Source organism: Pundamilia nyererei, unplaced genomic scaffold, assembly GCF_000239375.1.
Source record: "Pundamilia nyererei isolate P.nyererei 1_Seehausen unplaced genomic scaffold, PunNye1.0 scaffold00278, whole genome shotgun sequence".
Lineage (NCBI taxonomy): Eukaryota > Metazoa > Chordata > Actinopteri > Cichliformes > Cichlidae > Pundamilia > Pundamilia nyererei.
Genome location: NW_005187679.1, coordinates 593,370 through 618,357, shown reverse-complemented (window position 1 = coordinate 618,357; position 24,988 = coordinate 593,370). Strand labels below are relative to the sequence as shown.

Sequence of the window (24,988 nt, the reverse complement as noted above, 5' to 3'; positions counted from 1 at the left end):
GCAAAATAAAATTGTGAGTGATAAAAGAAAAGAGGCAGTAAATAGATGTGTTGCACACCAGCATCGCTCATAAAGCCCGCAGTTCTTCTCCTTGAAGTAGGCTATGAGCGCAGCAGTCTGTCAGTAACGGCCACATAATCTTTTTCACACTTGAATCCAAACGGTGAACACACGTGCAACTGATCGTAATGTATACATGTAGAACCGCGTTTGTAACCGTAGTAACGTCCGGTGTTCTGGCTGTCTTGAAAGGCTAGGTTAGGAGACCCAAGAAACCGCTGTAGTAAGGTAAGTATTCACAGTTATTTGTGTAAGTCACCAATAAGCTACATTGTGTGGTTAAAACTTAAAAATTAGTTAGCATTGTGTAACTGATTTATATTCAGGTAAAGATCGCAAAATGAATAATTATAAGTACCGTTAGGTTAACGGATACATTAACCTAGGCTAATCGGAATAACGTAACGTCTGACTTTTAATGAACCAGCAGTTAACATTTCGAGATACCAGCTGAAGTAGAATGAGCTCAACGGCCTCTCATGTATAAAACTGATTCCCTTTACACCGCAGATATTTTACCGCAGAACACATTATAAATTTAAAAAGTAGGCTACAAAATAGTGGAAGCTCTCATCGGAGTTGGGGTGTGACAGTAAACAGGTGGTTCCTCTAAGTGCTGAGTAAACAGAATTTGACTGTCTTGATAAATGTAGCAAATGCAGCGAGACAAACACAGGAACTATGACAGTAAACAGGTGGTTACTCTACGAACTGTGCTGAATTTGACAATATATTATCATATGTGACTGTGTAATGAATGTTGTACAGTAAAAATGAACAATAATTTCAGTCATTCTGAAATACTGTTGCTGGAGAATCGTGAACAAAGTTAAATGTTGTTCTGTTTATAAAAACATCTATGTTTCATTTTATGCTATAGTTTGTTTCGTGGTGTCGCAAAATAAGCTGTTTACGGCAATATTTTTTCATCGTTTTGATGGTCACTGTAGTGGCTATATTAATTTCTTAAAGTTCTCTCTTTCTCTTATATTTAATATAACCACACTACAGACAGACAAGCACCTGTTTTTATACGTTGTCATTAGCAACAACGACAGTAAAACCATCCCCTGTCCGCTTGTTTATTTTCAATATAAAACTTTCACAATAAAGCTCAAGATTCTGTTGAGTCTTTTCAAAATAAACTGAATCACATGAAAGAGTATGCAGAGTATTTACGGATGAAAAGCAAAAAGAGACGATTTTATTTTATTTCTTTGTTTGAGCAAAAAGAATCTTGACCGTCTCCAGTCAGTCCAGAATGCTGCTGCAAGGCTCTTAACAAAGACACGAAAAAGAGAGCACATTACACCAGTTTTATTCTCATTTCACTGGCTTCCAGTGCATTTTACAATTTGAAAATCATAGTACTCACTTTTAAAGCTCTGGATCATGATGCTCCTGCTTACATTTCCAATCTTTTAGAACCCCATGCTCCCTCTCGCAACCTGAGATCATCTAATCAAAGGCTGTTGGTCCTACAAACACGTTTTGAGACCAGAGGAGATAGATCTTTTAGAGCAGTGGCCCCCAGGTTGTGGAATGCTTTGCCTCCATGTTTACGTTGCCTTGATTGTATTTATTCTTTTAAACAGTACCTAAAGACAAATTTATTTAGATTGGCTTTTAACTAGAGTTGTGCTGTATGATCGATTGTGCTGTTTTATGTACATCTGTTTTACATTATTGTGATGCACGTTGTGGTTCTTATTCTGTGAAAAGTGCTATGTAAATATCAGTTATTTCAGTACATTTTATCCCTGCTTCCTGTGGGCAGCCTCCTCTTTTAGGCACCAGTACCTCACCTGTTCAAGTCTGCCCACCTGTGAATCTCACCCTGTTGTCCTGTCTCACAAAACCTTAAAATAATGACCCAGGAAACACATGAATTTGACAATAAATTTATTTTTAGCATTTCTCAATAAGACCATTAGAATAAAAGTTTAAAAAAAATTAGGTAATACAAATTAAAATTCTAGTAGTATTTAAACAAAAAATAATGTGCAAATACGAAACTAAAAATGGCTTCTGACAAAAAAGGATTTTATTTTCCAGTCCAAAACAACAAGTTTTCGAAGTTTACATTTAACGTTTTTTGTGAAATGCTTTCACATTTTTTTTTATAAAATCCTTGCTTTCGTTTTCTTCCATCGTGCTGCTTTGCTGTTCGCGCTATGTTCTTCGTTAGTATTGAGTGCAGTGTTGGCAGATGATATAGGCAATATTGCCACCATAGCTTCCTGTAGTGTCGACAAATGGTTGCAGCCATGCTGTCCACCTTCTCTGTGTATCTCTTAAGCAGTAAGTGGATCTTTATTATCTGGCTAGCTCCACTGACATGGGAAAATCCACCTGTTAGTTATAGTTTATTTATTTATTTATTCATTTATTTATTTATTTATTTATTTATATAGCACAAACCTGTTAGCTGTAATGTTCAGGTTTCTAAAGCACTTTATAAATTAGGACTGTGTGAGGAGAATCTGTTTGGTTCACCAAACTGTCAAGCTTGAGTCAAGCTTGAGGAAGCAACAAAAGCAGAATTGCAAATACAGCACGTCATCATCTCTGCTAAGAATATGCTGACGACCCCTCACATAAACAGTTTGTCACACAGTCCTCTGGCAAGAGGCTGCTGTCCATCACTTAAGCCTTATTTTATTGACTTCCTGTTTGACAAGAAGTCACTGATCTACACACACAGCAGATATTCTGTTTTTTCTTTTAAGATTCTTGGGTTTAGACATTTTAAAATACATGTTATCACTCTTCAAGTGATTTAAGGAATATGAGCTTCTTCTGTGTAAACTTCAGCTTTCAACAGTTCTGCACTTTGACTTTTAGGTGAACGATTCAGTGTATTTCAGCTCATTTGAAAGTTATTTCACCAAATATTCAACAATGATTAAAAATTCAGCTCAAACCATTCTGCTATTAGCATTCACACTGCATTTTCTTCAGGAAATGCATCTTGTAGTTGTTTCTTAGTTAGCTAACATAAACTAATGTAAGTCTTTTAACCCCAATTAACCACCCAACCTGGTGTTGTTCTGCACTGACATAAAATACATAATTATAGTAAAAATATTCTAAAAACTTTAAGCGCTTATTTCTTAAATCCAGCTTCACAGACAGTGACTTGTATGTCGGCCTTTAAAAAGCAAGGCTTCAAGGTGTAAATGAGCCTATATACATGTAGTGTTTAACTGTCTTCAGATATATTATTAAAGCCAACTTGGCAGTTGAACTGAATCTTCAGCTTTAAAAATCCAAAATTCACTATTGATGTATTTGATGGATGTTTTATTAAAGCAGGTCTTTCTATTCTGCCAGGATGAATAGCCCTGCGACAGAGCTACAGCCACAGTACAACGAGGAACATGATGATACTGCTGATTCTTCTTCAAAAGGTTGCTGCTCTGAGAGACTCAATAATGTCTGTCCAATCTCAATAGAGATCCCCATTTGGTCTGGGCCTACTTCAAACATCAGTTTGCCAGGGATAGTTCCCAATCCTCATCACCATACTGTCCAATCAGAAATGTTGGACCCTCTCAACTTAAGGTATCATATTGATTCTTTCATTGATCCATATCAGTCGACTCAGTGTCAGCTGACTTATTCAGACTGCTTCCTGGAGCCACAGTTGAGCCAGTACCACCTTGTTAGTGGGTAAGCTTTACACATTATAGACACATTAAGTAACTAACTACTTTTGAACTACAATCAATTTTTTTGCTGGTGTGTTATTCAAAATGACTCTGATAAGTATGAAGATTTAAACCTTGCTTTTTATGTCTGGACCTTTGTGAAAGGAAAGTAATGTGTCTTGTTTCCTCAGCCCTGTGCCTGCTCCACCAGATGGCAGCCATCACAACTCAGTTTCTGCTTCTTGGTGTACCAATGAACACAGTCTCTACAGCATGATGCCGGTTAGTTCAATTAACCATTTTCTAGGATTTACTGTGAGTTAAGAAATATATGAAGTACTTTATTAACCAATATTTGGGTATATATTCCACTGTATGTAGCCTGTACCTCTTAAGTTGCACAAGCTCAGGGTTCTTCTCCACCACAAAGGTGACATTCCAATGTTCTGTGTAAATGCTGATTAAGCATTCACAGTATTGAGATCCAAATCACAAACACACACAGGTACACACGTGCACAAACGCATGCACGCGCACACACACACAGCAGATTTTCTGCAAATATTCTGGTTCTTCATTGGAGATTCTTGAGTTTAGAAATGTAAAATACATAATTTAACTTTTCAAGTTATTTAAAGATGAGCTTTCAATATTTAATCAGATTTGTATTTTCAATTTTTTCCATTTTCATTTGTCATTAGTCAGCTTTTTCTAATGTACATTTTAAAGATGTTCAGCTACTTTTCAACTTTGAAACTTCTTCTGTGTGAAGTTCAGCTTTCAACAGTTCTTCACTTTGGCTTTCAGGTAAATAATTCGATGTATTTCAGCGCATTCAACATTTCAACCCAGAGTTTTTGAGCTTTAATGAGCTTGAAATGTAATATTTGGTATGAGAATCTTTTTTCTATAATGTAGCCTGAACTCTGTTAGGAAAGCTTTCTCCTCCAGGCTTCTCGAAGGGCATTCTTCTTTGGATGTTGGCTGTCTTTTGTTCAATTCTCTGTCAAGATGATGCCGTGCTGCTTCAATGTTCTTTTTTGAGGCCCAGGCTCTGGGGATTCCAGTCTTGACTGACAGTGTTCTGTTGTGCATTTAAAAAATAAACTCTGGCTCCTTGAAAGCAAATTATAAACAATGCAAGACGTTTGTATATTTGTGTATTTTCAGGGTGAGTTACACAAGCCTGTTCCCATGGATCATCAACAGTTTCAGGAGGGATTGACTGAAGCCATGTCTCACATCACACACCCTGTAAGTTTAGCAAATTTCTCTCTATTCACTAAGAAAGACTAGATTTCAGCAGGTCAAGTTTAATTTTGCATCCATGTACAGTGTTCCTACAGGGAAAACACTTTATCCCTGCCTTCTTGTATGTAAACTAAAAGAACATCACCAGATGTCAGCTCTCTATAGCCACGCAGAATTTATTATGCTAATATGATTATTTTGTAAACAATATTCAAGCAATTTGCATGTAATTAACACACTGATAATTATGTATTTGTATTGTTGAATTATCTGTGGAACTTCTATTAGACTGCAAGGCCTGTATTAAATATAATAATAAAAAAACAGTGCAGACTTTAAGGCACAGTGTTTTTGAATACAGGAATTTGCCTCATGTAATTTTCAGGACTCAGAAACACATTTAAGTGCTGTTAAAACTGCAACAAATATACTGAGCATGATTTTTTTCCCCCTCTATACCCAGTTTTAAGCATCAGTATCACATAATGTATCATAGCTTTAATAGTAAAACAGTGTGCACAATAGTGCTAGGTGGAGCCTCACCTCACAGTAAGAAGGCTCTTGTTTCAAACAGGCTTTACATCTCTTTCTGTTTGAAGTTTGCATGTTGTCCATGTCATGTGGTGCTTCCTCTGAGCACTCGAGCTTCCTCTCACAGTCCATAGACATGGTAGATAAACTGTTTAAAGTGTAAAGAATGTGAATGCATAGATGTACGTGGCTCATTTTCACTTGAAAAACTGTCATGTCATGTCTTTGACCCAGCGTTTTCTGTTTTCTATTGTTGTGATATATTTTGGTGTTTGGTTCTGTTCTTCCTCAGTTAATGTTTAGTCATTTCTGTCTGTGGTTTTCCTCTGGGTAAAGTCCGTGTTTCTGAGGCTACGTACACGGGTATTTTTGAAAACTGAGATTTTCCGTTTTCGTTTTAAAAAATAATCCCGTCCACACGTAAAGGCAGAAATGAAGGAAAACGCTGCTATGAATATGCCAAAGCAACAGGTGGCGATATATTCCTAACCGTTCAGAAATGTTGACCAATCAGAAGTCTAGAAGCCTCGGTGGGAAAAAGTAAACAAAGCTGGGGCATAGAAGCAGAACCGAGTCGTATGTGTGGAGGGACAGTAACTGTGTGTATATGTAAGCATTTAAACACTGCAGAGAGTACAATTAACAGTAACAGTATTATAGAAATTCATTTCACCGAAACAATAACGTGGCGCACAGTGTGACGTCAAAAAATGTGCACACCTTTGACCTGCATTTTCTCCGTTTTTCTAGTCCACACGTAAATGCAAAAACTGAGTTTTCAAAAATATCCACCCTGGCCGGAGTTTTTAAAAATCTTCGTTTTCAGTGACCAAAAACGCGTTTACGTGTGGACGAAAGGTGCAAACGCATAGAAAAATATGCGTTTTCAAAAATACCCGGGTACGTGTGGACGTAGCTTTAGTCTGTGTCTTTGCATGTGTGAGTTCCTGTTTTATGTTGTAGGTCTGCGTCTCCCGTCAGTGTTCTAGTTTCGCTTCCCCTTGCCTCGTTATGTCCAATCACTCCCAGCCGTGTCTCCCTCCTGTTTCCCATTCCCTGATTGCCCTGTGTGTATTTAAGCCCTGTGTTTTCTTGTGTGCATGGCTGGTTCGTCTGCTTATCGCCCTCCGTCGTCTCTGGTCGTCGCTCCCTGCATCTCTGTTTCTGGTTTGCTTTCTATGCTTAGTTTTCTCAGTTTAGGTTTTATTCAGTTCTGTTTTTCGCCACCCTCGCCTTTGTTGTTTGAGCACGTTCCTTCAAAAAAGCTTCCTCACCTCAGTTGTGCCGCATCTTGGGTCCTTTAATAATTCCATACAGCTCGCCTCGTGAACCGTGACAAAAACGGATCATGCTCAACAAAAAAAGAAAGAAAAGAAATTTAGATTATGATATCCAGTAAAATTGTTCTGATAGCAGTTTTTCCACAAAGCTTAAATATCTATCTCTGACCTGAAAGTAATGAATTTGTTTACCTCTATACTGAGAAATGTTGAAAAATAATAATTAGGCCCTCTGTGAATCGCCACCATATCGTGGTGGAGAGGTTTGTGTGTCCCAGGTTTCCCAGGAGCTATGTTGTCCCCCTGGTAGGAGGCAAATTGGTCCTGGATGAGGGACCAGGCAAAGAGCGATTCAAAAGACCCCTATTAGTATATGATCAAGGAACAGTTCACCCTGTCTGGGATAGGGTTACTGGTGCCCTGTCCTGGAACCAGTTTGGTGGCTAAGCCTTAGTTCATGGAGCCTGGCTGGGCACAGCCCAAAAACGGGACATAGGCCCATCCTCCTGTAGGCCCACCACCCACAGGAGGTGCCTTAGGGGTCGGGGACGATATGTGTGTCGGGCGGTGGCCAGGAGCAGAGGCCCTGGCAGACCAATTCCTGGCTACCAAGACTAGCATATGGAATATCACCTCTCTGGTGAGGAAGGAGCCTGAATTAGTGTGTGAGGTTGAGAGGTACCATGATAGATATAGTCGGGCTCACCTCAACGCAGGGCTCCTGGAGATGGGCTGGACTCTGTCCCAGTTCTAAGTTGCCCTTGGTGAGAGGCAGCGGGCTGGAGTGGGTATCCTAGTATTCCCTCGGCTTGCTGCCTGTATATTGGGGTTTCTCCCGCTGGACAAGAAGGTTTGTTCCCTGCGCCTTCAGTTCAAGGAATGGGTCCTGACTGTCGTATGCACTTATGCACCAAACGACGGTTCAGAGTACCCAACCTTCTTGGAGTCCCTGGGCAGTGTGCTTGAGGGTGCTCAACCTGGGGACTTAGTTGTCCCACTGGGAGACTTCAACGGTCATGTGGGCAAAAACAGTGAGATCTGGAGGAACGTGATTGGGAGGAACAGCCTCCCAGATATGAACCCAAGTGGTGTTTTGGGTTAAACAACTCCTTGGTGGCAGGGCCCCTAGGGGTGGATGAGGTTTGCCCTGAGTTCCTGATGGCTCTGGATGTTGTAAGATTGTCTTGGTTGTTATGCTTCTACAATATTGCGTGGAGATCAGGGGCGGTACCTCTGGATTGGCAGACCGGGATGGTGGTTCCCATCTTTAAAAAGGGGAACCCTAGGGTGTGTTCCAATTATAGGGGGATCACACTCCTCAGCCCCCCTGGGAAAGTCTATGTCAGGGTGTCGGAAAGGAGGGTCTTAGAGTAGAGCCGCTGCTCCTCCACATCGAATGGAGCCAGATGATGTGGTTCGGGCATCTGACAAGGACATCTCCTCGGCACCTCTTGGGTGGCTTCAGGGTGAGGTGTTCTGGGCATGTCCCACCGGGAGGTTGTCCTAGAGCAGACCCAGGACACGCTGGAAAGACTATACCTCTTGGCTGGCCTGGGAACACTTTGGTGTTGTCCCGGACAAGCTGGAGGAGGTGGCTGGGGAGAGGGTGATCTGGGCTTCTCTGCTTAAGCTGCTGCCCCTGCCTCAGATAAGCAGAAGATGCATGGATGGATAGATAGAAAAATAATTATGACCCATTTCCCATGTATTTGACGGCCTTTAACTTGGAAACTTCTCATATTATGAAAGTAATATTTTGCATCGCTTAGTTAAAGATATATAGACTAAAGTTATGATTTCATAAATAATCTTATTGTGATGTGAGGCACTGAAAAACATCAGAATAATATTTACTTGATTTAGCTGTGCCACAAGGCCCAGAGGCTGGTACGAGATATGGACCCAAGTGCAGATACCACACGGAGACAGTGAACAATTTCATAGATTTTATTTGCACAGAGGTAGGTGACAGTTAACTAGCGACAATCGCCTGAAAAGACACAGGGACTTGGGAGACGCAGGAGGCAGTTTACTGGCGAGAATTACGTGAAACAACACTAGGGCTCGGAACAGGGATTCACGGGGGCGAGTGGTTCTGTAACACAGGAAGAGAGAGATTAGTGATCAGAAAAGTGAACCGAGCATCAGAAGGCTGGAGAAAGACTTGAAGTGATAGCTTACTCGCAGGTGCGGTAGTTTCAGGTTTGGGGGGCCAAGTGAGCAGCAGACTGGTGAATTATAGTTTGTTTCTCCAACCTGAGTTTGAGGAAGCTTTGAGACGGGCGGCAGGAGGACAGGTAGGTTAAGCAATGAATATTTAATTATTGTGACAGCAAAGCGAGGGAATGGTGGTGGAGAATCCAGGGTGAGACTGAGGCTGGCTAAAGATGAACTGGTGAGAGTTATTGACACAAGGAAATGAGGTAAGTATACAATTGAGGAGAGATGTCCCCGCCAGGCTTAATTGCATTTATATCAAATGTATTTGTCTCAGGAAATCAGAAGAAAAACAAAGCTTTTGGTTACCCCTGTGACAACCACCTGTGCAAACTATATTTACTCCAGCACTATTGTTAAGGGATGTCCACACAAGAAACAATTTCGCTGTTGCACATCACATTGTCCCACATTTCACTTTTTGCTGAGGAGTGGTTGCTGGCAGCATTACAGGCTCTGAATGTCTAGGTAGCCCTGTAATTACATTTACTACGTTTTCTACACTTTCATGTAAAACAGCAGTATCTTTCCCTCTGAGGATACTGTGTGGAGTCACTCTTATTGCTGAGAAAAATTCAACTTCAACTACTTTGTGTCACTTGGAGTAGCTCAATATTAATGGCTTTCTCTGGCCATGTTGCTTCTAATAATTTTTTGTGCCTGAATTCATTCTGAAGTTTTGTCTAATGTATAATGGTAAACTGAAGTTTTAAATTAAAATAGAAGTAATAAGAAATTTTGTTTGCTCTTATTACTTTATCACCCTATAGATGGTGTGTATGGTCAACGGAGGTGAGCACTTGGCGCTAGTTAATCCACACCAGCAAGGACCTGTGTTTCTTACCATGGAATCTGCATCAGCTCAAAGAAATGACACTCTAACTCAAGGGAAAGGTTATGGTAAATTTACGTACTAGAGGTTATAATATTGCTTCAAGTTTAGTTTTTGCCAGCCATAAGATAAAGTCTGACACATAAAAGAGCAAGTCTTAAACTTGATTTATGGTTTTATCTGACTCATTTTAACAGGACTTCTTTTTTAACCTCCTCCTGAAAATAGTGACCTGCTATTAGCATTTTTAATATTAATCTTATATTGGCTTTCAAACAAGTTCCAGCCTAGATAGCTTCCAGCCTAGCTGGTATTTTTGAGATTGCTTCCTCATCGCACAATTTTATTTTTATTGTATTTTATTTTTAAGAATTTACTACAGTCTTCATCTACTAATGCATCTCCAGAAATTTAATCAAAAAGCCTTTGGGGTTCCTTCATGAACACGACCCTGAGATGCTTAAACTCCTCCATTTGGGTTCCCAACTCATATCTGACCCAGACTGGGCACTCCATCCTTTTTGATGGTCTGCACTGCATGTCCAATAACAGAGCACGACTTGTGTTCAGATTGAGCAGCCAAAGACAAGACTAGATACGTAGATGTTTATTTTATAAGGCTTTTATTATGTCTGGCAATTGTCTTTGTATGTATATCACTTTTTTCATTCCGTGGCTGTATTTTTTCCATGACCTCTGGTCTGTTCTGTGGAAGTATAATCACTTTTATAGTATATTTAACGATCACCTGTACACTGCCACGAGAAAAATTATCATTTTCAACAATCCATCCATTCATTTTCTTAAGTGCTGATCTCATTCAGGGTCTTACTGGCCACTAAAAGCACTTTAGATTATAGCTTCATTCTATATGCTTTAAACAATTTTTCTCAATTTATAATCATCAGTACCCACAGGAAACCCATATATTTACAGGGAAAATATGCAAGCTCCTCACAGAAAGGCCCTTGCCAGAGTTTAAACCAGGATTTATTTTTTTTTTTTTTTTTTTTTTTGCTGAATTTCCTTTCCTTGCAGCAAGAAGATAGGACTAAGTCATTTTCACCAACAAACCTGGACATAGAAAAAGAAAAAGTAGAAAATTGTGATTTTTAAACATAAAGATGTCATAATAGTTCTTACAGATGTTGCAAGCTCAGTTTATGTTCCTATAGTCTCTTGCAACACAGTTGTAACCGATAAGTTACACTTTACAGTTGTTGATTAAATTGGGATTTCTGTAGATGGTGATTTTCCTTTTGTGTTTATCAGAAGTGACTGTACTGGGGACTTCCAGTCAGGTAGGAATTACTTAGAAATTATTTTTTCCCATTTTGAATGATCAGTTGATTAACTGAATTTCTAATATTTCATCAGTCATGTATTAAGTCTTTTTTTTAATTTCTCCTGCACCACCAGACAGCTGGTCCACTATACGAGGCTCAAGATCAGACATTCAAAAAGCAGCTTCCCACAAGGTTAGGACTGTGAAACTGAAACCAAAGTGTGAGCATTGTGCTTAATATACTGACCAAGTAGGGGAAAAAATCAACAGTAACTGCTGTTGTCTTAAAGGTCCAATAATGCACATATGTTGTAGAATCTGTAAACTGTAAATCTAACTTGAAAGGCTGCTAGTACCACCCATTTCAGAGAAAAGATTTGAATGTCTGATAATTAGCCAAGAGGAAGCCGTGAGGCTCATTCCCTAGAATACACAACAGCACAGACCTGAATGAGACACTGTGGCTTCTACCTTTCTCATTGAGCACTCGGGTTAATGGCTTGAGCATATTAGCAGTTTACCCTTTAGTTAATAGGCCAGGTTCACATTTCATTGTCATTCTGTTTTATTTACAGCTGGAAAAGAAAAATATAAACAGCAGAGCAAATTTAGTGTAAATTTGCTATGTTAAAATACTGTGTAAGTGAGTGTGAAGACTAGGAGAGAGGAAAAATCTAACAGACAGCATTTATACAACATGCCTCATGGAATTATGCAGCGAAGAAAACATTGATAAATAACTCTAAATATGTTTTATATTTTAGATTCCTGAAAGTAGCCACCCTTAGTTGAGAGCACTGCAAACCCATGGCCTTCTCCCAATGAGCTTCATGATGTAGTCACCTGAAATGGTTTTCACGACACAGGTGTGTCTTGTCAGCGTTCATTTGTGGAATGTCTTGCCTTCTTAATGGGGTTGGGACTATCAGTTGTGTTGTGCAGAAGTCAGATTGGTACACAGCTGACAGCCCTAACTGTCAGCTGAATTCATATTATGGCATGAAACTATCTGCAAAGTAAATAGAAACGACAGTCCATCATTACTTTAAGAACTGAAGGTCAGTCATTCCAGAAAATTATGCAAACTGTGTGTCCCCAATTGCAGTCACAAAAACCATCAAACTGTACACAAAACTGGCTCACATGACTCACAAGGCCAAGAGTCACCTGTGCTGCTGAGGATAAATTCATCTATTACCAACCTCAGAAATCGCATGTTAACTGCATCTCAGATTAGAGCCCAGATAAATGCCACACAGAGTTCCAGGAGCAGACTCATCTCTACATCCACTCTTCAGAGGAGACTGCACAAATCAGCCCTTTATGGTCAAATAGCTGCTAAGAAACCACTACTAAGGAAAAGCAACAAGCAGAAGAGATTTGTTTGGGCCCAGAAACACAAGGAATGGACATTAGACCAGTGGAAATCTGTGCTTTGGTCTGATGAGTCCAAATTTGAGATCTTTGGTTCCACCTGCCATGTCTTTGTGCAATGCATGGTTCCCACTGTGAAACATGGAGGAAGAGGTGTGATGGTGTGGGTGTACTTTGGTGACACTGGTGGGGATTTATTCAAAATTGAAGGCACACTGAGCCAGCGTGGCCAGCACACCATCCTGCAGCGACATGATGTTGGACTATCTTTTATTTTTGAACAGGACAGGGACCCCAAACAAACCTAGCTGAGTAAGGGCTATTTGACCAAGAAGGAGAGTGATGGAGTGCTGCGCCAGATGGCCTCCACAGTCACCTGACCTAAAACCAATCAAGATGGTTTGGGATGAGATGTTCTGCAGAGTGAAGGCAAAAGGGCCGACAAGTGCTCAGCGTCTCAGGGAACTCCTTCAAGACTGTTGGAAAACCATTTCAAGTGATGACCTCACGAAGCTCATCGAGAGAATGCCAAGAGTGTGCAAAGCAGTAATCAAAGCAAAGGGTGGCCAAAACATGTAAAGTATGTTTTGAGTTATTTCAAACTATTTTGTTTACTCACAAACTCCATATGGGTTCATTCTTAGTTTTGATGCCTTCAGTGTGAATCTACAATGTAAATGGTCACAAAAAAAGAAAAAACATTAAATGAGAAGGTGATGTATGCTTAATCATTCAGGTAAGGAAATCCCAAAAAGGTTGATTCTGTTCATCTGCACGTAGCGTTTTCAGTGGGAGAAACTTTTGTCACTCATCCGAGTGACTTTTTCAGTCTCAGCTGACTGCAGGTTTCCCCAGTGAACCAGGTTGGGTCAGCTGATGGACAGAATAAACTTTTTGGCATTAAATGAGAAGGTGTGTCCAAACTTTTCACTGATGGTGTACTTATTAGTGTTAATTAGCCGACTAATGACACACTAGAATTATATATGCCTCCCTGGCTTCAGCTTAGATTTGTCTGTGCTTCATTTACATAAAGCTTGTGTGTGCGTCTATGTGTGTGTGCACACTGTCATACATTTAAAAAAAATCCTTGAATTCCTTGTTATGTTTTGTTTTTTGTTGTTTTTTATTTTTACCAATAGTATATGTATATTATTTAATGGGAATAAATTCTTAATTTTTACCCTTATAGAAATGTTGGCATGTTTTGTGACTCAAAGTCCAGGAAGCCCTGCCATTGTACCAGATCACAATGCCTCAAACTGTGAGTAGACCTCATACTATTGCTTTTCTACTTCAAAACAATGTCACTAAACACTAGAAGATTAACCAATAACTAAAATTTAACACTAAAATGTTGTTCATGTGGCTTTAAGAGTTAAGAGGGCTGATGACAATTTTCATAGTATGAGATTATTTTAAGTATTGAATTTGTAATATTAAGTATTATGCATGGATTCATTAAATATGGCCTGCCAAAGATATGAAAAATAAATCAAGTCACTCTCAGGGGGTTGGGTGGGAGTCACCGATAAGATGTGCTTGATGGTAATTTATTACAGGCTCATTGTGCTTTTACAACAAATGTAAAGGACATTTGCATCATGTGATTACATACAAAGTCTATGCAGTGAGGCGAACTGACACTAATTCACATGGGGCAACGCAAATAAAGCCTAATCAGCATTCACTGAAATTGATCACTTTTGGTGAAAAATTTGCTGTATACTCTACATGCCTGTGCAAGCCCACAGTGAGTATTTGTGGGTAAACCATGGGGCTCTGTGGGTAGGGTGGGCAGAGCATCTCTTAATTTAGTTTGGCTTAATTTATTTATCCAACACAGGTTTCAAGTGGGTGTATCAAAGCGCAAAACTGGGTTTTCTATGAGAAAGGCTATAGTGGGGCTTGTCCAGAGGAAACTGTACACACACGGGAGTAGTTCACCCACATCTACTCTCTGTGGGCCGGCAAAGGTATTTTTACCTGCACATAATACAATATAAAAACTCGCAAATTTCTATCGGGATAGATTTGCGGGAACGTACAAAAAAATTGAAAAACCTGAGGATAAAATATGTTTGCTCCTGAAAAAAATGACTAGAACAAAGAGCAGGGACACGGGAGGGAGGGAGGGAAAACCCAGAATTTAAATTCTTTCTTTTGGCTGGCACCACATGTAAAACGCCTGGACATGGCCACACAGATTAGGCCCAAGGGTCTCCAACATGACTGTAACTTAAGGTGAAACTATGCTTTGAAATTTGTGTCATTACATCATAACTGAGCATTCTCTCCTAACCTTAAACCAAGTCTTCACCTTAAAATGTTTGGATTTGCATGACGTTTTCCCTCCAGTTGACTGTGTAATGTTACTAACAGACACTTACAAATTACATTTTAAAGGTAATTGTTGTTTGATGTGTATTTCTGTGTTTCTCTTTAAGCTACTGTGAGTGTTTTTCCAATGGAGTGATGTGCAGCAACTGTGACTGTTCTAACTGCCACAACAATGCAGAGCATGAAATGAAGCGTCTCAAGGCAATTAAGGTTGGCAGTGCTTTTTGAAAACATGGTAAAGTCAAAAACCCCATTAATGTTTGTGTGAGTTAGTTTTAACATCTAAGAAAATAATGAAAAATCTGTACGTATACTGTACATGTCAATGAGATGCCAGATGGATTGACTGGTACCCAAGTTGAGACTTAGTTTAACACTTTCTTGGATGGAACATTTCTTCTTACGTATTGATATTCTTATCAAGCAATCTAACCATTTTTGAAAAGTCGTCAAAGTGCTTAAAGCATATTTCCAAGACCGGGAGCCTCATCCACAAAAAGTAGTATCAGTACAACCAATGTGCATATGGTGTGCACCTCCAAAAATACAATTTTATAAACTGTGTTGTTTCCACCTGGAAATTGCAGTATGTAGATGGTTTGTATGTATGTATGTATGTGTATATTTTGCTTAGCTTATGCTTCTTTCTTATTCTAACCATAAGATACCCATATTGTCATTATGTAGTGGTGTTTAGGTCATAACCCAGATGCCTTCAGGCCAAAAATTGCTGGTGTGAAGTCAGGAGCAGTCAGAGGTTGGCACAACAAAGGCTGCAACTGTAAACGCTCTGGCTGCCTTAAGCGCTACTGTGAATGCTATGAGGTACACACATACATAAAGAGTACCATTGTAATGGTCCCATAATCATAAAACAAGTTGCGTGTTTAAATGTGGAGGTACCTTTTTCAATCTTTCATGTTGGTGAGAGGGTATATCTGCTTGAGTCAAAGTCACATACTCAAGGCACATCATTCTTCTAGTGGATGGCTTAGTTTGACATACCTACCAGCACAGTTATCCATAAATCTGCATGTGCACTGTGCTTATTACCATGTAATGTGTCATGTCAGTCAGTGGTATTTTTCACTCTCACTGGTAGTCCCTTCACTAACTTATACACATATACTCACATATACAGCCACTTTAGAATAAGTATTTTACACAACATGCATTTCTTTGGTCTGTGGGAGGAAGTTGCAGTACCACACAGTCACAGGGAGAACATGTGAATTCCACACACAAGACCAGGTACGGTTTGAGCACCCTTGTTTCCGTGAGATAACATTGCTAATCGCTACTCTACGCTGCCGCCTAAGTACTTCTTCACCATACAATCTAAGATATATCTACATCTACAGATGTGATGATATAATTACAAAATCAGTCGCTGGCCTGTGACCTAGGGTGTCCCGGTGCCAAGTGCACTCATGAATACGCATATGCCTGAATGTTGTGTAGGTTATGGAAAAAGCTGTGATTACTACAGAAGTCCAATAACAAAACACCATTCATATTCAGATCGATAATCACAGTCTCGAAGCCCCCCGCCCCCTGGACAACTGAGTCAAGACAGGTTCTAGAACCTAAGCCAGGGATCACCAACACGGTGCCCGCGGGCACCAGGTTGCCCGCAAGGACCACATGAGTCGCCCGCGGGCCTGTTCTAAAAATAGCTCGCCATAACAACTTACCAGTAAGCTGCATCTATTTTTATTTATGATAAGTGCTTTAAATAGATTTAAAGCCCAGATGAGCATCTTCTCTGTGCATTTACAGAGAAAAAAGGTGCTGCACTTTCCCTCTGTGCAGATGGTGCTGAAAGACAATGCTTCTGCATCTGAGACTTTTGACAAAGTTGCAGAAAAGTACACTCAAGTCATAAACCGACTTGGTCAAGAGTTTGAGAACAGGTTTTGTGACCTTGATCAGCTTGAGCCATGTGTCTCATTCGTTTCCAATCCTTTCATGAATGTGGACACAACATGCATTGCTGAGCAACTAAGTTCAATGTTCAGCTTGGATGCTGGACAGGTGGAAATCGAAATTGTAACATTGCAAAATGACGTCCACCTCAAAGCCTATCAGGGTGCACCAAACTTTTGGTGCCTTGTTGACACAGAAAAGTACAGTGGTGTGTGCACAGCAGCTATGAAGGTTGCAGCCTGTTTGGTTCAACCTATCTTTGTGAATCAGCCTTTTCTGACATGAACTTCATCAAGAACAAACACACTGGTGAACAGCATGCAATGCCAGGTTTCCCACTAACAGACAAAGAAAGCCATATTAGATGTTCTCAGTGGCAACATTACAGTGTCATGTCAAAGTTGAATTGAATTATTGAAAAACAAATGTGTTTGTTAAGTGTAACATGTCACAATTTGCTTTAAAATGCTGCCAATAAGTTCTGTAAAATTTTAAAGTTGATTTTTGTATGTTACATACATACAAAAATAATGTATGTCACAGTGCATGATTTGTTAAAAATTGTTGTAATTAATAATTAATGATATTCATCTATGTAAAGACACTAATTATGTTAATTATTTTTCACCATAATTATAAAGAATGCAAGTAGGAAACAGATAAATATCAATATGCAACGCTTTATTTCTATAAATCTCTGCAAGTATTTACATTTTCAAGTGATCACTTCTACAACATTTTCACTTACCACGATAACACATAATTAAGTTAAATTGAGGAAATTTGTTATTTGAGAAGTGTGTGACAAACTGGTAGCCCTTCACATTAATCAGTACCCAAGAAGTAGCTCTCACTTTCAAAAAGGTTGGTGTGACCCCTGACCTAAGCTGTGCTGAGGTGAGCTTGATCCAGCCACTACCTCTGAACCTCGCACTACCGCTATCAGACTTCTTCACCACCATTGACATTCCATGAACCTGTTTTGGCAGCCCCCACAACTGACTATATTATTTTAATGATATTATGCTGGTTGTATTAATGTCAGTTTGGGTCTTTGCAGATATTTGGCTAAGAATTACATTACCTTTGAAGCATAAGTACGAATACCAGTGATCATGAATCAGCTGTTAAAAAATTCACCTATATTTGTTTGATTTGTGTTTAGGCCAACATCATGTGTACTTCCGGCTGTAAGTGTGTTGGCTGTAGGAACTATGACGCAGACCCACAAACTGGCTCCAAAGACAAGATTGTCAATGCGAAGGACAAGTGAGTCATGAAAGTATTTCTTTTTGATAAGCCCACACAAGAAAATCATAGAGAATTGGTATGATTAGGCAAACATAATCTCAAACCAGGGTGTGAAATAGTGTCATTGTGTCAACACAGAGATACATAGGTGTCTTTTATGGTTAGTGTGTGAACAAATTGGAAGTAACACTCTTTTCACTATGGCCAGTATCAGTGTATCAAAGCATCAACACCAGTGACACCTTATGCATTTCTCAGAGACCAGACAGCAGTTTGTGTCAGTTGTTGCAAACACAGGTGTTGTACCATGCTGCATCACCATGCCTTTTCATCAGAGTTTAGCAATTAGTCTAGTAATCAATAACACAGGACGCTTAGCCACATGAGAACCAAGGATGTTCACTAAAGAGGTAAAGTAAAATTGTCATTTTATATGGAGGAATAACGTATTTTGAATATTGTTTAATGCTAATAAGTTGCTACATTTGGGCTTAGTGTTGGCGACATTCCTGAACCTGGAGCAAATTCTCATGTGATAATCTCACCAACATGTGTAGCTTTGCTCTTAGGTTCAGCACTGCTTCGGGATATCGTGTTGCATATTCACCAGAACTAATACAAAGCGGTACCTGAGTGCACCCCAGTGAAATGGCCCAATGAGGTCCATGCCAATATGCTCAAATAGGACCTCCATTAAAGGTAACAGGCACAAAGCGCTTTTTGAATGGCCGGCTGGTTAACCAGCTGACACTACACGCACCATCGCTGCACGTCCACGCCCTGCTCAGGCCAACGGCCTCTACTGCGGCCTGAAAACCATCCAGAAGAGGCTTTGGGGTGTTCCCCTACCCACATCCTGCAGAGCATCATCACTGGTGCCAAGGGGGAGTAGCGGCAGAGCAACCAGATTTTCCAGCACTTTGGTCTGCCGCTCAGCCTGGTCCTGCTTAAATTAGGCTTAAAACTTTGCTTTTTGCTTAAGCATATAGTTGTGACTGGATCAGGTGACCCTGAATCCTCCCTTTGTTATGCTCCAATAGGTGTAGGCTGCTGAGGGATTCCTATGATACACTGTTTCTTCTCCACTCACCTCTTTTCACCTCTTTTCTCTATGTGTGTGTATATATATATATATATTATTTGTGCATTTAATCATTACTAATTAGGGTTAAACTCTGGCTCTTTTCAATAGTGGAGCTTTGGATCTATCTCCTTCTGTCCTCCGATCTAATAATCAGAAGGTTGGTGTTCGATCCCCGCCTGCTCCAGACTATATGCCAAATAAGCTTAGGCAAGATACTAACCACAAGGTACTCATTATCCATTTGTGAATGTTAGATATCAAGCACTTAAATATGTTCTCTCACACTACTGCTGGGGCAGAAAACTTTATGTTAACAAACAGATCAACAACCTAAACAACTCTGTTTAAGTTGTTGATCGCACTAATTCTATGAAAGTGGTACTCATCTACTTACAATTAGAGGTATTTATGGGGTTTTTTTTTTAATATGGCTTGAATTAACAAGCCCATTTATTTATTTATTTATCTTATTAAAAAAAAATACCAGAGTACTCATGTCTGTGAATGTTTGTTTGTGTGCTCAGGTGGCCTGTATCGGTGATAACCCCAGCTGTACTAGAGGGTGTAGGTGACTGTCTTTTTGCTCAGGCTGAGATGGCTGAGAGAGACACTCAGAGCCCTGCCCAGGCTGAGCACATGGTCCTGTGTGAGTTTGGACGCTGTCTTTCTCAGATTGCTAAAACCATGTTTGAGAAAAAGACAAACTAACACTTGTACACTGTAGAGATGGGAAAAACCGATTGCTTGCAACTTCAGAAAAGTAGACTTGGATGATCTTTATTTGTATATTTACAAGTTGTAATCTCTGGTTTCTGGAAGCTTTTACTGGTCAAAGTGAAATTTGAATAACTTTCTGAAATGTTTGTTGTTAATGTAAATTCATGTCACTGTTTCCTTTTCTTATTTTAAGCTTCAGATTTAGCTTTCAGAGTTGTTACATAAGAGACATGTTTATCTTTTTTAATTTGTGTATTCTTGTGTTATTTATGTTGTTGTGAATATAGGGCAATGTTTCTATTTATAAATTAGCCTTGAGATAATAAAGATATTCTTTGATATCTGGTACGTAGTGTGGATTTATTTTCTTACCAGTCTGAATAATCCTGTGTGGATAATGGTGACGAAATCAAAGCCTATTTGTGCTTTAACAATATTTTTGTTCTACATTTTTAACTATAAAATAATTCAGGAGCTCTTTAAAAAGACAATTTAAATTTGTGATGGCCCATTTGAAGCTCAGGTGCATGTGTCAAAAAAATCAACACACTGCTTCAGAAACACTGCCGAGGGTTGGTTCGTCTGAACAGTCAAGTGATCAGTGATGTCCAAAACTTCCTGATTCAGTGGTTTATGAGGAATTGAATCATTGGCGGGATGTGTGCTGTGTTTCGATGGTGATTTTGTGTGAGAGACAGTCAACCTAAGCTAAAACACAAAACTCATGAAAGTCTAGAAAATAACATATTCAGGAACCAGACATCATTATCTTACACTTTCAAAAATAAGTCCAGAACAACAACTCTGACGCAGGGTCCATGACGAGGGTAATCAGCAAACTGAACAAATTAGACCTTATCAGATTATTGACTGATCACCACACTAAATTTCCTGGGATCAGCATAGAAATTGTTGTGATCAGCTGTCAAATTCAGCACTGAGACACTCAACACTTTGAAGCTGGATTTAAGAAAAAAGTGCTTAAAGTTTGTAGAGGAAGTATAGCACTATTATGTGCTAGCAGCGAGAGTGACATCACCAGGTTGGCTGGTTGCTGCTAATATAACTGCATTAGTTTAAGTTAGCTAACTAGAGAGTACGATGCCGAAGTATAGCAACAATAAAGTCATCTTTATCTCTGTGTCTGTCAGGGTTCATGGGTTGTTGACCCAGTGTTTCAGTTTGTTCATATTCACTGTTTATTTTCCATGTGTTTCCTGTCTTACTGTGTTAACCACCTGTCTACGTGTGTTATAACACAGGAAGCAGAACAAGAGATAAGTTAGATTAAGTTAAGCTGTGTACTCACCAGTCTCTTATCATCATCATCATTAGCCTGTGTATTTAAGCCCTCAGTTTCCCTCAGTTCATTGTCTTGTTATCGTCAATCCCACGTGCCAGTTTTCCAGTTGAGTTAGCTCACCCTTCAGCCAGTCAGTCTCATGTTTTGTTCATCCTGCCTTTACATTAAAAAAATGTGCACATCCTTCACCAACCTCTGTTTGGGTCCTCTCTTCTCCACATCCACACCACAACGCCTTACAATGTCTACTTTAAGCCAATCTTCTGAGCTGTTTTCTTTTCCCGATAGCAACTAGATCTGAAAAAGAAAGTGTTACACACATTGAGGCTGCAACACTGTCCAAAGAAATAATCAGCTTGTGTGTAAATAAAGTTTAGGTAGTTGTAGTGGCACCTGATATAAAGCCATTCCTTTCAGATGTACATTTACTATAATGTTTTTTTTTGGTTGTAACACTTCAAAGACAACTTGAACCAGTGTCCAGTCGATAGCACGTTCGCCTTCAGTACACCCAACCGAGCCACTGACTTGGAAAATCACCGGGTCTGGACATGGTGTCTGCAGAAATGCTGCAGAAATGCTCAAGCACGGCGGACAGCACCTGGTCAACGAAATTGCAAAATTACCTCTTTTCATGTGTCACACACACATGAAAGTCATGAAGTCATGCATTAATTGTTGTGAAGTCATGCATGTATAACATTTAAATCTCCAGTTTATTAGAATGTATGAACTGAAAATTAGGGCCATGGACTCAGATAACGAATGACACAATAAATGATAATGAATGACAGAAACTTTTAGGAATAATAATTTCTGATATTAGGAAACATTTCATGAAAATAGCAACAATAAAACAGTAAACATATAAAATATCTGTTACTCACTGGGACAATGTTACACATTCACACACAAACACACCACTTATAGACCTCATATAACAGATCCACGATTGATGTTCCTCACTGCACCTCACAGTCTTGACGTCAGTCTGTTTTTTAGCTCTTAGTAAACAGGAGTCCTGCCAGGCTTCATGTGGGGCTGGATCGAACGTGTTACTCCTGCTTTTCATTGGAGATATAAGCAGACTGGAATATCTTTCTGACCCACACTCACACATGCTGCAACTGGATTGAATGCTATCGCTACAGCAGATATAGTAAGTGGAAATAAGTGTGTGTGTGTGTGTGTGTGTTGTTTTTTTATTAGTTTGGGGTTTTTTTTTGCTTCTTTGGGGGCATCCTATTTAAAGTAGATTCATCAGCTTTTTTAGTATTTTTATAGTGAAAATGTCATATACACACACACACACACACACACATATGCATGTGTGTGTGTGTGTGTGTGTGTGTGTGTGTATGACATTTTTTCATGCCTTTAACTACTACATTATTTTATATTTGGATTTCAATTATTTTACTAGTTGCATTGTTTTTGACTAATAGACACAATTATTTTAATCTACTGTGTTACTGATTTGTCACTAATGAATGGATGAATGGATGAATTATATTAAAGTAAAGGCAACAACTTTGTTGACCTATTCTTGGATTTTTGAAAACATTTTATTTACAGATACATGTATATAAAATATGCAACATACATTCAACATGTGCCAATTTCAGCTCTTCGGCATGATAAAGTGATATGAAGCTTAACACACTTTTCTGATTCTTACAATGTTGGCATGTTGATGTACAGGATACAAAATATTGGACAACAAACATTTTTTTTGTTTGCTTTTTATTCCCAGATGATGAAAGTGGCAGTTATCTGGACATGTACTTTAGTCATCTGCCTGTTTGTTGACTACTGTTATGCGCAGAAGGTAAAACTCATAGCCACTCACTTGTTCCACTGATTTTCTGTAACACATATTTTACCAGGAAACATTTGTTGTGTATTTCCCCTTCAGCTGAATATCCACTGGGGCCCTCAGTCCATGATGTACTTGAAGGGCAAACGTGAGTTTAACCACAACACAGACGCTTTTTCTCTCTATATCAGGGATGTCAAACTCATTTTAGTTCTAATTTAAACTTTTTAAAAAACAATCATCCCAACTTTTTAATAATATGTCTCAATTTTCTGCACTCAGTTTACTGTTATTGCATATGCATTACATTTTGTATAATTTTGTAACACAAATCTTCACAATGTATTTTGGAATAATAAAAAGAACATCTTATGATTCAAGCTTGTTGAGATAGGGTTGTTTAAAATAAGTAAATCTGGTTATACATGTCACTTCCTATAATTCTCATTTCGCTTGTGCGCCCCAGAACCATATGTTTATTAAAACATATCAGTAACACACTTGATCTCCCGTAGAAGCTCTTGAGTTCAGCTGTTAGTTGTGTTAGCTTTGACTTTTTTATTTTACATTACATCTGAGAATCATACATGTAAGAAGATCAGTGTTAGCACAAAGTGTCTTCTCCAATTTTTGTTGTCAGATGGCAGGAGGTTTGTCTCAGAGGACAACAACAGTGTTTTGAAGCAGTGCCTCCTTGGCTGGTATGCAGTGATCCGAGGTACAGTATGGCATGATTTTATCTCATTCTGTTTCTGAAAGACTTATTAACATAGTATCCTTAAGCAAAGTTATTCTAAAGGGATATATAAGGAAGAGATGAGGTAGGTGAAATGGGTACTAAAAAAGAAATGGATTCCTCATACCAACTTGAGAATAACAGAAAAGAAAACCAAAAAGTACAAAAAATAAACAGAATAACTTGTTTCCATTCAAAATGGAATAAAATTGCATTCACGTAACCCAACTTTGAAGTGCCTTATCAATGGGCCAAAAAATATCAACAACTCTACCCCCCACCACTCCCCACGCCCAATTTATCTCACGTGCTGGGAAATTCCTGTGTTACAGCAGCCATAAATAGACAGATACATGTATAGATAAGTAAAAAATGAAAAAAAAAATCAGGTCTCAGACAGTCATAGTTTAATATGATACAATAAAGAGATTAAATAGAAAATGAAAGATTTTCTGAAATTGTCAGTGGAGTTGAAATAGATGAAAGTGCTCAGCTGCGTGTGCAGTAATTGGTCGCAGGATGGCCTGAATCCATTAATTATCCACATCCATTCACCACAGCCACAGTCATTTGGAGGACCTCTGCCTCAAGTGATGAAGAAATCCAAACAACATGATGGTTTCAAATTGCAACAGCAAAGACAAGCTCCCTCTGTGCATTCTAACAGTTTAATATTCAAGCCATAGAAACGTTCCTTCACAGGACGACAAAGTCTAAGTCAGTCCTTACTGAATATGACTGAAGAAGTTTTGTAGATCCTACAGAGAGAGTGTAGAGTGTTACTTACCATGTGGTCATGTTCCATGGGATGTTTACATGGGATGTCAGCCATTATAGAAACAAATAAAATACTGAGATTCCCTCCCATTCTTTGTTGTGGTCAAAAAAACAGAGGAAAAAATGTAGCTGTCGATGAAGTCATTAAAAAAAGCAAAAGGCAAAAAACAAACAAAAAAAACCCCTCAAGAATGGGAGCTTCAAAACTTCACAGCTTCAAGACTTCAACTTCAAAAGTTTGCCACTCAGCACCAGGTAAAAAAAAGTGAGGAGCTGAATTACAACTTACTTCCGCAGTCATAATCAATTTTTGGATAATTTAGTTAAATTCAGTTCTTTCTATATAGTGCCAAATCACTGCAGTAGTAACCTCAAAGAAGCAGCCTAAAGATGAAATATCATTCCAAAATACACAACATGTATTTCACTCATGTAGTAGCACCACAGTGCAGTGGTTTACACATTTGGCTGAACAGCAAAAGCTCCAAAGAGGAGATCCAAATCCGGAGAGGATTGTGTCTGGAGGGACATTTTTGTCAGTTCATGTAAGTCTGCCAT

General features: G+C 39.1%; 1 protein-coding gene across 4 annotated transcripts; it reads left to right on the top strand.

Moving 5' to 3' along the window:
* tesmin (testis expressed metallothionein like protein) lies at nucleotides 1–20,146 on the top strand. 4 transcript variants are annotated; one of them, XM_013915261.1, is made up of 12 exons: nucleotides 2–288; nucleotides 3,394–3,732; nucleotides 3,902–3,992; nucleotides 4,881–4,964; nucleotides 9,760–9,883; nucleotides 11,094–11,122; nucleotides 11,241–11,299; nucleotides 13,673–13,744; nucleotides 14,928–15,030; nucleotides 15,508–15,645; nucleotides 17,912–18,015; nucleotides 19,606–20,146. In XM_013915261.1, the coding sequence occupies exons 2-12, from the start codon at nucleotides 3,395–3,397 to the stop codon at nucleotides 19,787–19,789; spliced, it is 1,326 nt and encodes a 441-aa protein (XP_013770715.1). In that variant the 5' UTR covers nucleotides 2–288; nucleotide 3,394; the 3' UTR covers nucleotides 19,790–20,146. The 4 variants fall into 4 exon arrangements, with proteins under 4 accessions (XP_013770716.1, XP_013770715.1, XP_005750618.1 ...); XM_005750561.2 differs by having other exon boundaries at nucleotides 3–288; nucleotides 3,516–3,732; nucleotides 9,760–9,889; XM_013915260.1 differs by having other exon boundaries at nucleotides 3–288; nucleotides 9,760–9,889.
* The last annotated feature ends 4,842 nt before the right edge of the window (nucleotides 20,147–24,988 follow it).